This window comes from Clinocottus analis, unplaced genomic scaffold, assembly GCF_023055335.1.
Source record: "Clinocottus analis isolate CAN_PGR_092001 unplaced genomic scaffold, fCliAna1.0.p SCAF_15, whole genome shotgun sequence".
NCBI lineage: Eukaryota > Metazoa > Chordata > Actinopteri > Perciformes > Cottidae > Clinocottus > Clinocottus analis.
The window spans coordinates 1,444,544-1,460,519 of record NW_027175876.1 but is presented as its reverse complement, the minus strand read 5'-3'; the positions used below and the strand labels follow the sequence as shown (position 1 = coordinate 1,460,519).

General features: G+C 43.2%; 1 protein-coding gene across 3 annotated transcripts in view; it reads right to left on the bottom strand.

The window, feature by feature from the left end:
* The window catches only part of plcb1l (phospholipase C beta 1-like), a 107,612-nt gene that overhangs the window by 4,933 nt on the left and 86,703 nt on the right, over positions 1-15,976 (bottom strand). The window contains exons 26-33 of one of the 3 annotated variants that reach the window (XM_068576717.1): positions 15,720-15,773; positions 14,665-14,884; positions 13,426-13,594; positions 12,310-12,386; positions 12,122-12,211; positions 11,927-11,984; positions 11,344-11,430; positions 9,932-9,956 (exon numbers count right to left, since the gene is read on the bottom strand). In XM_068576717.1, the coding sequence (XP_068432818.1) occupies positions 9,932-9,956; positions 11,344-11,430; positions 11,927-11,984; positions 12,122-12,211; positions 12,310-12,386; positions 13,426-13,594; positions 14,665-14,884; positions 15,720-15,773 (780 nt within the window). Of the gene's footprint in view, positions 1-9,931; positions 9,957-11,343; positions 11,431-11,926; positions 11,985-12,121; positions 12,212-12,309; positions 12,387-13,425; positions 13,595-14,664; positions 14,885-15,719; positions 15,774-15,976 lie in introns of those variants that run through there. The other 2 variants (XM_068576716.1, XM_068576718.1) reach the window with 2 other exon arrangements.

Here is a 15,976-nt window from a genome sequence, read left to right as displayed (position 1 = left end):
GCAGTAATTAAAAGAAAAGCCGGTAAGATGAATGGTGTCACACTCTCGCAGCGCGATACAGTCGCGTCAGCATTATGAGGGATCGAAAAATTACCCGCGAGTTCTCAGAGTTTTTTTTTTTTATATCTGGGATCCATATTTTCATTTGAGAGGCCTTCGTCTATTTCAATAAGGGCACGCTTCAAGGCTCGCGGCACGACTTTCCGACTCGGAAAGTAAACACATCTTAATAGCAGATGCATCATGGGCCCCCCCCGATCGGAAAAGGAAAAGACAAGGTCGGCGTTATCGATCCGATCTGCGAAAGGTTTGAGGCGCGTACGTCAGATAGAGAAAGCTGCTAAACGCAAAGCCGAGTTCTCGTCTGAACCTCCGATCGATACGGCGGCCGTGACATTCCCAGCCAACAGAGAGAGAGAGAGACAGAGAGAGAGGCCTGAATCGTTCAAGAAATATTCACAAGGACACTCGACAATGGTAAGAGGAGGGTGGAGAGGAGTTGGAGTGAAGGTCAAGGACTGCCGTCCTGCTCTTCGTCGACTTTCCAATGTTCTGCCCTCTCTGCACTTGAGTTTACGAGACGGCGCATCCATTTCATTTAGGAGCGCTGCGTCGTGAGAGCTGATGGCGACACACGGTGCCTTCACGGCGTTTAAATGCAGCGCTATATACAGGAAGTAGATCGATGTCGAGGCCTGTAGATTATAGGGGTGAGAATCACCACGCACAATACAATATCGTCACGATACTTAAGTCCCGATAATATCACGATACTGCGATATGTTGAATATTGTGATATGTTGTGATTTATTAGCTTTTTTTAAACCCGCAAATTGTCCCGAAACTTTGTCAACCAAAAAATTAATGGATTTTACTATTGTAGGACAAAATACATTTAGAATTGATTCAATAAAAGATCAATACTCGGCTTCCGTTTATCGATACAATATCGCCACGCAAAATATCGCGATACTGTGCTGTATCGATTTTTTTTGTCATACTTTTTTGTCATATTTGTGTCATTATGATTTTTTTGTCGACTTTTTGTATTGTCATACTTTGTTTTGTCGACTTTTTTTTGTCATACTTTTTTTGTCATACTTGTGTCATTATGATTTTTTTTGTCATACCTTTTTTTTGTCATATTTGTGTCATAATTATGTTTTTTTGTCATACTTTCTTTGTCGACTTTTTTTTGTCATTATTGCGTCACAATCTGGCATCACATCCGTGCGCTTGCTTACTTGTTGTTTGAGCATACGCTTCCTGATCTAAATCACAATATTTTAAATTACATTTGAACTCAAGACAGAGCTTTTGTTTGTGATACCGTTGATTTAAGCAGTTTGGCATTCTTCATTGAATAGAATAAATTGTAAAAAACATGCCTCCAAAATACAAAAAATGAAATTGTTTGAGTAAAACATGCACTAACTCCGTTAAAAAAGACCTCCCCTAATTATAGCTCATCTTTCTCGAGCTCTGAGCAGAATTGCAACGCTGAGAAAAAGGTTGGAGGTTTCCTGACGTGCCTCTTCTGAGCCTGTCTGTTGCTGAGTTGTCTGAACTTAAGAAGTCATCTATTTTTAGCATTTTTCTACTCGAACAACACACAAATATACGAACACTCACAAACACAGACAACTCCACAGGGTCTCTTCTTCCGTTTTGTCACCTGAACAAACCACTCTCTCTCGTCTCGGGAGCTAAAATCTCAGCTTTGACCCTTTAACTAGTCTCTGAAATGAAGCGTGTGTGTGTGTGTGTGTGTGTGTGTGTGTGTGCGCCTCCGAGGCCAAAACGTTAAGTGGAGGCGGAGACGGTTAGATAACACTCGTGGCTACCGTCGGTCTTTGTGAGAAATGAAGGAGCTCTTGACTCGACGGGGCCTGATAAAGCCCCCACCGAGCACAGCATCTTAAGGTCACCTTCCCTGGAACGTGTCCTTCTCTCTCTCCATCTTTCTTTTTCCCTCTCTCTCTCTCTCTCTCTTTCTCTCTCTCGCTCTCTCTCTCTCTCTCTCTCTCTCTCTCTCTCTGTGGGTCTCACAGAGCGGACATCCAGCACATCACAACCAGATGGCTAAAGATGCACCACAGCTCTCTCGCAGCTCTGCAGTGCGCATGACCTACTTAGGGGCGGGACAGTCTGCACACCGTGTGTGTGTGTGTGTGTGTGTGTGTGTGTGTGTGTGTGTGTGTGTGTGTGTGTGCGCACGTGGAGCTTGCCTCGACCCGGCGTGCTGAGGCACAAACACCCTCTGATTAAAGCTGTCATCTTTCTCCCATCCCTCCACACCCTGGCACATGTGAAGGAGGTGGTAGCTGGAGGCGGGAGGGGGGGGGGGGGTAGATGAGTCTTAAGGGCACCAGGCAGATCTCAGCAAAAGACGTGGGCATGTGTTCATGTGAGATAGGCACGCACGTGTGTGTGTCCTCTGCACGCCGGCGGTCTTCTGTGAGAACTCGGACGCGGCTCGAGGCATGCAAAAAAAAAATCGGAAAAAAAAAATCTCAAGGAATTAGAGAAAGAGGGATTTAGAGAACAGACAGCCAGAGAGGACTTCCCCTAATTTATGACTTTATGATCTCCAACTTCCATCTGACGTGTTAGCGGTTTGGCAGCCAGGCGATCGGAGTATGAGAAATCCAATTCAGATTTGGGACATTGAAGGGCTCAACGTTTTAAACTGTAATAAGGTCAAGTGTGGCGCTTTAAAAGTCGCCAACTAACCCTGTTGAAAGTAATGGTGGTTTTGAAACTGAACGGCAACATTTGCTCTTTTTGTTTAGTGTGTGTGTGTGTGTGTGTGTGTGTTGCATGCACGCAGTATATATACGTGTGTGTGGTCCACTTCCTGTTTGGTCTCCAACCAGTGGCGGTTAACCAGCCAGCTTTTTAAAATCTGTCCTTCATCTCCGAAGACCTGTCATCTGTCAACAAACCGCACACACACACTCACACACACTCTCTCTCACACACACATTTCTGCCTTTCTTAAAATACAGCCTTCCGTGACCTTCTTCACCAGCTGTCCTCGTTTTGAGGAGCTATCAAGGGAAGCGGAGAGGGCCTCCGAAGAGCCAAATTAATTCTTTGCTTTGAGTCGTGACATAACGGCTGCTGCGGCGCCACGAAAAGAAGAAAAAAAAGCCCCCGCGACCGGCGACGCATCCCGCCTCCGACGCGCGCGTCGCGGCGAGGAGGTCTCGGCGGGGGGGGAAGGTGCTTTTTTCCGTCTTTGCGCGCATGTTTTCATCCAGCTGCCGCTCCTGTTCCCGCCGCTGACCTTGAGATGTGCCGCGTGACCAAACACGGCCCAATTAGGATAAAACCAAGAACCCGTGTTCAAGAGATGAGACGGGGGTCACCACCTTGTCAGCACCACGGGCCTTCTGCTGCAAAGAGGAAGCTTTGGCCGTGCTGTGCATGCACGACGTGTGTGTGTGTGTGTGTGTGTGTGTGTGTGAAAGAGAGAAGTGCAAGTAAAGGAATCACCATTCCTTCATTTACATTCTTTCCACTGTGTTGGTCACAACGATGAAAATTAACTGCGGCAGCCCGATGCAGGAGGACGAGCGACACATGTAATGAAAGAGAGAAAGAGGCAATCCCATAAACTATTACTCTTTCCGTGTGTGTGTGTGTGTGTGTGTGTGTGTGTGTGTGTGTGAGTGTGTGTGTGTCTCAGAGCCCTTGCCTGACTTCTTTCAAATAAGTCATCGGTTGCTTTGCAGGGATTTTTTCTTAGATGTCTTAAGATTCAGGAATGTTTTCTTTTTTTTTTAACCACTCTGCATGTAGAGTGATGCGTGTTTCCCCTAAAAGGATCGGTTGGAAAGGAAAAGCTGGCTGTGAAATGTGCTTTGGAGGTGTCTTGAGATGTTTAGGCGGATGCCAACTCAAAGAGGCTGCAGGATGCACTGGTCTGCCATTGTGTGAGTTACAATATAATTACTGCGGACAAATGAGAGGGATTGGTAGTTTTTAAAGTGAGTTTTTGTGTTAATTTCTTCTTTTTTTTGGGCAGCGGAAAAAAATCTGTAAACACAACCTTGACATATTATCACTTCATTAAGTTAATATGGCAAACGGTTGCCTGTTGAGGGTCCACATTGCTCCTTTTTCTGGCAGAAAAGTTGAGCAGCGCTTCGACGAAAAAGTGTTGTGCGCGCTTGTCAATATCTTGACATCACGTCAGGACTTATGGGAGACCAGCGTGGCTCCTTTGCCTTTATTATTTGATCTATTGGGCGATCCATCTTGTTTTACATTGGGTTTTTCGTGTGCTTCGTACGGCGTGAAGATGAGCACGTCGCCGCTCAATTTGGCAGCCGAGGCGTAACCAGCAACATTCAGCGTCCGCCCGAACAAAAACGTGGAGGCTTCGGTCTTTGTCGTGATAGTGACCGTCTAAAATATAAGGTTTTTTTCCTTTATCTAGGACGGTGACCTCACTGCCGCTTCTCTGAACCAACATAAAGTCCAATATTCTCTCACCTTTTAGCTCTGTTTTGGTTTCCAGCAGCTCCTGAGGGAAATATCTGGCCTTTCCTTTCTAAATGTTCCACTATGTTCCTCAGCCGATACCCGAACCAGAACATTTTTCCATTTAAATCAGATTTAGCTGTTTAATACGGAGATTTAACTATTTCTTTCCTTCTGAATTTCCTTTTGTTCCAGCAAGTGAACAATGTAATACTACTGCTGTCAAGCTGTCAAGCTAATTTCTTGGGAAAATCCATTTTTAACTAATTTGGCGGCCAAAATCAAAGATGTATTTTGAAGTATTTGACTAGAGGAGGCTGAACATGTTCTCCAACAGTCATATTGATGTAATCCTTCAATAATAATAATACAGCAACATTTGTAAATTTGGTAAAAATGCTTCAAACAAGTTGACTTTTGTACTCAAATGCCTCCAACAAACAAACAAAAGCATCGCCACATGCTACCATGCTACCATGCTACCCCTCAACACCTCCATCCCTCTTCTTCTTTTCTTCCGCCCTCTGCATCGCATCATCTTTCCTGCTCACAAAACGCTCACGTACGCCGCGGCGATAAACCTCACATCCACCCCGCTCGCTGCAGGAGTTCAGTGGGGAACGTTCTTTAGACGCAGGACGACCCTGCGGAGCGTTTGGCGAGCACGTGTGAGCGATACGTAACGAACCCGCCGGCGCTGATCTGAAACAGCAGCCGGCACAGTTTGAAACAGAGGAGGAGCCGAGCGTGCGACGTGGACGCGCACTCACACACACACTTAATGGATTTTTACTTCGCTACCTCTGGTTTGTACGCCGTGTTCCCTGTGGGTATTGCATGTGTGTGTGTGTGTGTGTGTGTGTGTGGTCACAAGTGCATTATTGATGCAAACCCGGCAGGCAGAGATGATGCAGATCAAAGTCTGTGATGAGGGAACATACTGGTCACCCCTACATCACCCAGTGAGAGGGTGAGATATGGAGAGAGGGAGAGAGAGAGGGAGGAGGGAGGGGGGGCGCTCACACCTCAGTCCTCCACATCTCCACCGACCTGTTTGCTCGCCCTCTCTTCATCCCTCTCTCCTCCTTCCTGCTGCTTTCTTCCAGTAAGGTTGCGTCATGAGCACTCACTTCCAAATTAACAGATTGCAGAGAGTCATGAAAGATAGAGGGGGGAGGGGGGAGGGAGGGGGGGACCCGAGTTTCCATGACGACTGCACAGGACTCCTGCTTGTCGAACAAACGAGCCTGTGTGTGTGTGTGTGTGTGTGTGTGTGTGTGTGTGTGTGTGTGTGTGTGTTGGTTTAAGGCGTGCACGGTGGGGAGATACCATCAGGTTTTTTTCCTTCCCTTTTTAGCCAAGTAAGAAATAATCAGAAAGTCGGAATAATTATAACCTAATAACGAGCAATTACACCACTGCTGCTGCAGACACACACACACACACACACACGCACACACACACACACACACACACACACACACACACACACACACACACACACACACAGACGAACACCAACGCACGCTGCTGTGAGACATATGGCCTTATCACTATCACATATTGTTTTTCACAGCCAAAATGTGTGTGTCTGTGTGTGTGTGTGAGGGGATGGCTGGTACACAGGATTTACAATATGGCCTTGTGAGTCCTTGTCTGTCTTATCAGCCCGTTTTTGGGGTGAAAGGACGTGGGATCTGACCACATTTAGGACGGTTGGAGAGAAAAAGATGTAAAAAGCTTAGTCGTACCAAAATATATCCTGAAAAGTTAACGTAATGAACGGTGAAGAGAGAGTTTGAAGCAGTCGGACTATGGAAAACGGGCAAAGAGATGTGCGTCCAACACCTGAGACGACACCCACCTGTCAATCAAAATGGCCACGCCCACATTGATGCTTAACTTTAAGGGGGGGGGTTTGCCACTTGGAAGGAACAGCGCTGGTCTCCCAGCGGGCGTTCTGATTGGCTCGTTAGCGCCAGTGACACCCGAGCGCTCCCGCTGGCAGTGACGACAAACCTCTACACGTCTCTTTTTCCTCTACCTTCTCGTTCACATACAGTGTTTTAAAACCATCACAAGCTAGGACTTCAAAGTCCCAGCTAGTTTTTTAGGTTGGTATATGACACATGCACACACACACACACACACACACACACACACACACACACACACACACACACGCACTGTAGCAGGCTGCTGGGCTCTCAGGGTCTCCAGCAGGGATAGTTATAGCTGTCCATTAGCGGCTGCTCTGAGCCCAACGGAGAAACTGGGTCAGAACTGTATGAGAGATAAAGTACGTCGTATCCTCCGTCTCTCTGATCCACGAAGACTAACCGCACACACACACCAAACATAGGAACTCACAACAAAAGTATTTATATATTAGCCCTGCCCTGGTTATATTTGTGCCCTCGTCCATTAGCGTTCCACATCCTGTTTTTTCCAGCCATAATGCCTTCTATGTTAACATGTCTTCTGCTGTTTGTCAATGTACTAAATGACTAATAAAGAGTCGGGTTCAACAGCCCCTCTTTTTGCCTCGCATGTATAATTTTGAGGAGTTTCAACAGTGCTGAATGGCCTCCATTCACAAAGAGCTTCAAAATCCGAGAGCCAAGTGGCTTCACAAGGGTTTGTATTCATCACACACACACACAGACACACACACACACAGACACACACACACACACACACACACACACACACAGATGGCTTTGGGGTTCAGCGTTGTGCTCGAGGACATTTCCAAAATGCTAACAGGCGGAGATGGAAACTCGAAAACTCCCGTTAGCTGACTTTCCAAAGCGCTATCGACCGACCCGGCCGGGACACGTTGTATTGACGACAGAATGATATTGGTTATGATATTGATGAACTTTACAGCGCTGATAGCCGCTGCAGTTAGAGACGCGTTGTGAGTGAAAAGACATTTTTAGGTCAATTTTTCCAGTCAATTAGTGAGTCAATGTCTCTTTTTGATGCGGTAAAAACAAAAAAAGGGGCATTCTGGAAATTTAAAGCTACGTATTTTAGACACTTAAAATAAAGAACCATATACATGTATATCCTTTTAAGTTTACACTATATTTAGAATATTTCACTGGTTTTCTTTGCTGTCAGACTGCCTCTTCTGATGGGGAACTGAAGCCGCGATCCAGGCTCTTCTTCGAAGCCACCAGTCTTTTTTTTTTACCTTGAATAACACAAAAGTTGCTGCTCTCCAGCTGCCTTGGTTGGTTTTTGTTTGTATGTGTTATTGAGTGACTTTGGTGAGTTTGAACTGAGCCTTTAAAACACAAAAGAACAGTTAAATGAGTGTTTTTTTATCAATGGAGTCCGGTGGCTTTGCGGAGAGCATGGATGACGACTTCAGTTCAGAATCCTCCTGTGTCCATTTTAAGTCCCAGCATGCCCCATTCAGACAATCTTTTGGCTTAAAATACACAATTTTTCAATTTTTTGACTGAAACTCCTCCCTAACAGGCCAAGACTTTGTTTTATTATAATATTTGTTGCAGATTCTGATTCTTTAGGTCCTAATCTTTCCAAAAAGGTGTCTTATTGACCTCTCCAGGAGGCATTTTTGGGGAATCTGGCTCATATCGTGCTGAATGTTCATCGTCACGATCAAAATATATATTTTTTTGCAGATATACATTTTTTTCCTAAGACTTTGCTGAACAAGTACATAATTTTTAACGGGTTAAACTAATGTAGATTTCTTTTTAAAAGGTAGGCCTTTCTTTTAGGTTTCTAATATAACTTTTTGCTGCTGCCATCGTGGATAGAAGCACACTGCTGGTACATCCGTCTGTTTCTCCAATTCACTGATTATGGATACAAAATCTAAACTGTCCCTTAAGCAGAAAACCCCACACAGCCGGTTGTTCCCGCAGCATTGTGGGTCGCATGCTGAATATCTTCTCGCAGACATATCTCTGGGCACTTCTCATCTCGCTGTCTCCAGAGTCGTGTTCTCTGACATCTGTTGCATATTTTACATATAAATGAGCAAATCGTTGCAACGAGAAGACTTTTTTTTTGCAGCGACGAATGATTACTGCGTAATAGGCTTTTCCTCGGAGGGGGGGGGAATTCAATTTGCCAATGTCCGGATGTCAATTTAGAGAAGTGATTGCGACGCCGGCTGAGTGATGGATAATCAGGTGCGATTTTTGTGGGGAAAACGACGGCGGCGAGCATCTGATTGGAAGAGGAGACCGGCAGCGTCTCTGCATCTCGTCTGAAGGTGAAATCCACGCTGATTAGAGCCTGATGAGCATCTTTCATATACGGCTCGTCTCGCTTTAAAAAAAAAGAAGATCGCAATTGCTGGCGTTATTGACAAGGATGCTCATGCAAACCAGGAAATAAGATGATGAACGTCCACCTCGGGATCACGATAAAAAGTCCAACAACCGCGACAAGTGCAAGGCAAACACACACATATCAGCGATTTTGGTTCCGCTCTCCATCCTGTATTTGACACACTATCTATCCTCTGGGTCAGCATTGTCGTCTCCTTCACGTCTCCATATTGTGTGCGAGGTGTCACACACTCGACTCACAACGTGCTTTCAGGTGGAAAAAGTAGCCGAGCGGTTTAACGTGGCCGTCTCCGAAAAAGAACGCCTTCGGATTTATGCCCGTCTTTAAACAAAAAACTAAACAAAAAGACAAAACAAATTCATGGTCAATGTGCGCTACGATGTTCTCCAGTTGTCAACAGAAGAAAACATAACAAGAGCATCGCACCGGTGTCTCCTTGGCGAGCAGAGGCCATCTTGTATACACTGGCAGCGAGGTTAGTACTGCGTTACATCATTAGAAGACGACCGTTACTGCCTTTGTGCTTACGGAGATGTACTAGTACACACACACGAGATTATATGGTGACAGACGACATGTCCACAATTAGTATCATGGTTTTTATATTACAAAGTGTGACAACTACGCATGCAGATGAGAGATCCCAGAGCCCCTTTTCGTGCAACATTGCGTGACAGTCGTGCCCGAGGCGTTGATGCTTTTAACGGAACAAACTGCTGTTGAGACCTCATTGGTCACCCCCTAAAAAAAAAAAAGAAAAGGTGACGCTCTCTCTCCCTCTGGTTCCTCCTCAAGGACACGGTCGGCCTCTCGCGGGATCAAATACCAGCACTCCGACCGGGGTGTGATCTCACTCCTCGCGGGCCGATCTGCCGTCCCCGTGGTTTGGTGACGCTGCCAAGCTGTGCAGATGCCAACCCAACAAATGTACAGCCACGATGTATTTTTCGTGTGCGTGGATAAAAAACCCCATAACAGATTTGTTGCAAAGGTTTGTTGCAGTCGTTTGCCGGGCGGCGCCCCCCAGGTGTGTGGAAAAAAGCTTGCATATTAATGTGCCGCCGCGGCGATGCTATATTAATACACCGGGATGCGACGGTGGTCTTACCGTGCTCCTCGGCTGCACAGTCGCCCTACAATGACAGTCACAATGACAACGTTGGGGGAGACGGCAACTCATAAAAAAAAAAGGAAAAGCAAGGCATGATGGGTAATATATCCTGCCCCCAGGAAACGCATTACGGCCCAGGACGGATGCAGCGACGGCGAGGGAGCTCGAGCTCACATGGCAATTAACCAATTTTTATTTATATACAATAAATAACTCGTTCACACAGTGATGCTGTTCCTGCTGCATCCTCACAGAGCAGCAGGTTTTGGTGTTTTAACGTCTAATGGCAGCACAAATATTTAAGAGAAGATAACTTTTGGGGGGATTTTAGAGGTCATCTTACCATTTTGCACACAAGGTGTCACTAAACGTGGGACATGTCGCCCCCTGGTGGCGTGAATACAAAGAGCGAGTTCACTTTGAGACATGGAGGAGAATTTAGTCACGTTTAACTAAAGTGATGTTTTCTATGAAACGTCCATGTTGTTTGTTGTTGTGAAGACTAAAGCTGTCAAATCCATGATTTTACCAACTAAATAAAGGTCTTGACATATTTCAATTTCTTGTAATTAATTAATTACATGTCTGTTGCTGGATCGCCATTTGAAGCCACACCAGTTAAAGGGCAATCAATTCACAATATATATATATATATATCAATATATCAATATATATATATATATATATATATATATATATATATATATATATATATATATATAGCTTTTACACACCTATATATATATATATATATATATATATATATATATATATATATATATATATATATATATATATATATATATATATATATATATATAAAAATATAGGTGTGTAAAAGCTAGCTCATTGTTGTGTTATATAATCGACACATCATTTTTTAAGGGGATGAATAATCTAAAAACTAAAAATCAGATATGAAAGCAGTTGCTAACCAGCTCTTTAAAGAGTTAGCATAGTTTCTAACTTCATCGTATCCCAAGAGAGCATAATGCTGTGAAGGTTTTTGGAGATTGGCTTTATGATAATAATTATATTACATAAAAATACAAAAATGGAATTTAAAGCCAATAACGATGAACTTACATCTCTCGTTTCTTTCATCGTCCGTATACATAATATATTGGGATTCTTCCATTTAGGCGGCGTTACCCTTTAAAACTGGGAAATGGCTGATTATATATATTTGAATGTTTCTCCTCTCACGCATGCAGGGATTCACAGACATGCTGGGCCCGGCGCTCGATGCTGCCATGCAACGGACCGCCAGCTTAAAAATTGCGCTGTTGTGAGAATGTGATGGGATTAAAGAAAAATACCAAGAGCCAAACAAAGAGTTAGTTCAGTTAAGACGGTTTCCTTCAAGATGTGTTTTTAAAAAAAAACATTTTTTCAATTAAATGTCTTACCTTTGGCCTTTCGTCCAGGATTTGCTGGCGGATATCCTTTTGCTTCTCCAGTAGTCTCTCCTGTCTTTTACTCTGAGCGTCCTCCAACTACACACACACACACACACACACGGATACCATAAGGTCTTTGCAAATCATCGATAATAAAGTGCCAATACAATATTATTCTATATAAAATACAAAAAGAAAAAAAAGAAAAAAAAGCTTATATATTCTTATCCGAAATTATTATCAATTAAATCAGCTAATTAATTTAAAATAATAAAAGGAAAAAAATAAATAAAAAAAAATAAAAATAAAAAATACATAATAATAATAATAATAATAATAATATATATATATATATATATATATATATATATATATATATATATATATATATATATATATATATATATATATATATATACATATTCTATTCCATATAGACATATTTCATTCACACCTGTAACTCTCAAATATTGTTTTATAAATAATCCTCTTTAGTACTGTAGTTCTGGTGTATCATGAAATACACGTTTTATTTATTATATCACCGGTATATTATCATTAAGGACGACCCGTTCTCTCTCTCCTCTCTCACCCGTTTGATGTACTGCACGACCTCGTTGACGAACGATCGGTTGATCTCCAGCTTCTCTCTGAGGGGAAGAGTTTCCATGTCAGTGACCCAGAGGAGGTAAATCCTCAGCGTGCAGTGACACCTAGTGGCCACGAAGAGGTACAACACCCTTCAAACAGCTGTTGGGTCATTCACGTTCAAAACTCAGACACTTACTCCTCTGTCACGTTCTTGTCTTTAGACTTGGCTTCGTTGATCTTCTCTTGTCTTTTCTTGTCCATTTTCTTCTTGAGGTCCTTCTTTTCTCTGCGGATGGAGAGATGGAGAGAAGACGTGGGTGAGGGAAGATGTTGTGTGCGTGAACGTGTGTGTGTGCTTGCTGCACGCTGAACACATCGTCTTACTTCTCACAGATGTCTCTGAGCTTTTTAAGCTGAGCGCTCTGACACTCTTCTGCTATGGCGGTCAGCTTCTCCACCAGCTAGACAGAGAGAGAAAGAGAGAGAAGCAAAGAGATAATCCTAATTTGACACAAAGAACACAACAGTTGAGTCGACTTATCGCTCATTTTGGTCGTTTTCTTGAGACGATTAGTCGTTCTTCATGCTTTTGTCATGCTTGAATCATTTATTTTCTACAGAACTATGAACACGTCGGCTTTAAATCTTATCTTACTCACTCTTTCACTTTAATTCAAGTTCCTTTTGTTGAGATTATAATCATAAAAAACAACATTCAGATGAGGAAAACAACACAATCTCTGTTCCGCTTTGTTGTCTTTTGCTTGAATAAACCGTTCAACCACCTCAGCTGTGCTCAGCTGTGCAGCTGCACCGGAGCGGAAGACATTAGTTTTTTTTCCACACCGTGCAACAGAACATGTGCACAGGCAACAACATGATGCAGCAACATGACACAGCAGCAATACGCAGCAACATGAGGCAACAACATGAAGCAGCAACATGTCGCAGCAGGAGACGCTTCATCCAACACAAGTCTGGACAAAACCCTGCACGAGTGACAACTCCACATCTGAAGGCTTTTGCCGATTCATTCTTTTTATATCCAGTGTTTATGCATCCAGGCCAGGCTACACTAATATTATTAGTATGTTATTATATGTAGAATTAGTTTCCAGTGGTGGTTGCAAAGGCTTTTTAACAACTTGATTAAAATTTAAATAAAATGCAGAGGATTTTATTTAAAAAACTTTTTTTTTTTTTTTTTCAAAACATGTTTTTGTCTATTTGCATTATTCTTCAATCAATGCACCTGTATTAAGGGGCCGGTTTAGTGGCAATCTAACAGTGTCATAATTTACATTCATACAACACGTCCCAAAAAAACCACACAAAAAACACACACAAAAAAACGACAAAAAAATGACATTTGGTACATCCCTACCAACAGGTGTTATAAACTCTGGGAAAGAGCTTATAAGGAAATGACCATCACGAATACATTTCTATTCATTACATCTGTGTGTGTGACTGTGTGTGTGTGTGTGTGTGTGTGTGTACCTGCTTGATGTGTTCCCGTTTCTGGTACTTCTCGCTGTAGTATTGTTCCTGGCGCAGAGTGAGGAGCTGCTGCTGCTGCTGCTCCTTCAGCTCCGCCAGCCGCTGGCTGTACTCCTGGTCCAGGTCGCACAGCTCCTGGTCCACGGTCGACAAGGAGTGCTCGGACCGGCTAGAGACACACACACACACAGACACACACACACACACACACACACAAAGAGAGAGAACATCCGCAAATTAAGATACCACCTCTCTGCTCCTAACTCATTCTATAAGTGTGAATGTATGCTGACGATGTGCACCTTTATGTAAGATAAAACTTGCATTGCGTCATTCAGACCGTCTTATCTGCTCCCTTGAAGTAACTTTGGTTGAAATGTGTTATCAGTGTTGTGCAGCTGAACACTGGACCGTAATCTGTGGGGCTTCAGTGTGTGATGGAGCCCTGAGGGTCCTGAACGAGTCCCCGAGGGCTAAGGGGAGGGAAACCTTATCGGCTCTCATTCTACACATAGCTCAGCCGTCCCTGTGGGGTTGTGGGTTGTATTCTAAGTGAAGGATGTGTTGTGTGTTTCTGTAGCTGGAGAAAGGAAGGAATGAAGAAGGAAAGGAGGGGAAGAACATTTCATATTTTTATATTAGGGGTGGGGAAAAAAATCGATACAGCCTAGTATCGCGATATTTTGCGTGGCGATATTGTATCGATAACTTTTATTTAATCAATTCTAAACATTTTCGGTCCTAGAATAGTCAAATCTATTTATTTTTTGTCGACAAAGCTTTCCTTTGGGGACAGTTTGCGGTTGGAAATAAAAGCTAATAAATCGCAATATATCGCAGTATCGTGATATTATCGTATCGGGACTTAAGTATCGTGACGATATTGCATTGTGGGACCTAATTTATAACATGTGTTGTGTTCGTTATTTGATTGAATCGTCATCTTTCCATGAACAAGCCTCATATGTTATTTATTTAGACACCAATTTACTTAATTTCCCAGCATGACCTTCAAACGTCCTCAGGCGCATCCTCCAGGCCTGAGAGGTGTTTGTCTTCTTCTATTCAAGGCGTGTAAAGAACTTTCTCTTTTCATCATGTAGTGAAAATGTTTTAAACTAAACAGCCTCTTTCTGAGTTGTGTTTTTTTTTTTTGGTGGATTTTTCTTTGAAGTGCGGCGTCGAAGAGGGGAAGCGGCAGCAGGACACTTTGAGGAGAAGAAGAGGAGGGCTACCTACCTTTTCTTACCGTCTCGTTTGTGGCTCTTCTGCAGGGCAGAGCGCCGCCGCTGCTGCTGGCCCTGCAGCTCGGCCACGCGGGCCGTGTGCTCCTTGATGAGCTCGCTGGTCTTGCGGTGGTGCTTCCGGACCAGCTCCTTCATCTCCTTGTACTGCTTCCTCTGCTCTCGCACGAAGCCCTTCTGCTGCTTCAGCTCCTCCAGCGTCTGAGCCTCCAGCTCTGAAGGCGGCGAGGAGGGAGGAAGGAGGAGGAAGTGAGCAAGAGAAAGGACTTAAAACCAAAGTTAAATTCTCAAATGCAAGTCATATATTCCTGTATATGCAAAAACATGTAAGATGCAGAGATTATGAGAAGTTTAAAAAGTTTTTGAGTGATGAATATATAACGACGTCGTCACATTTTACCTCCAGAATGACAAAATATTATTCATTTTCTTTGTGTGGACATTTCTGGTAAACAGCAACAATCTTTAAAACTATACAATATGAAATTATGGATCTATTTGAATGATTTCTATGATTATGAATGCTCCTAAATAAAGTACTTTGGTCTTGTAAACTCTGCAGCAATAAAACATTATGTGATAAATCATGAACACGTCTGCAGGGATGGTTCCAATGGGTTTTTTTGTGCATGAAATATGCTCTTAAAGTGTTTTTTTTAAGCCAGATAATCTTCCCTAAATGAACATTACTGGTAATGAACGCAATCAGCAGAAGTAAACAGCAGACTGTTGGCTGTAAACAAACCACACCACGGTTACATGCGCTCGACTAGAGACACAACAGAGCAGCTGCAATGATGACGTTTTGTAATCTCATTTAGCGACCGTCTTTCTAAGACCCTTTAAAGCTCTAAAGTTCACAAGAGGTGGAGTTAACGACGCATTTCAAGCACCTAACTATGAAAAAAACATAACATTTGAGATAAAGGGAACCAGAAGAGCAGGAATGTTCACTCATTCCCAGGTTTTAGAGACTCATTCCTGCTGCTATTCATCGCCACAGATGTGAGAGGCGACGCTCGAGGATGAAGTCTGAGAAGACAAACTCACCAGTGAGGACACTCTGAATGATGTCTTCAGTCTTCACCGATGGTTTCAATGAGCCTGGTGACCAAAAAACAAGTTCACACGTCATTTTAATACATACTGCGAGTATTCTACATTATAAACGTTTCATAAAAAAAGGTGCAACAAGGTGTGATTATCATCTAAAGGAGAACTATGTAATGTATCATCTCACAGGATAATCTGCATACAAAACAATACATTTGAAGGTTTTTACTGGCAGTAAAACGGCGGTTCAACGT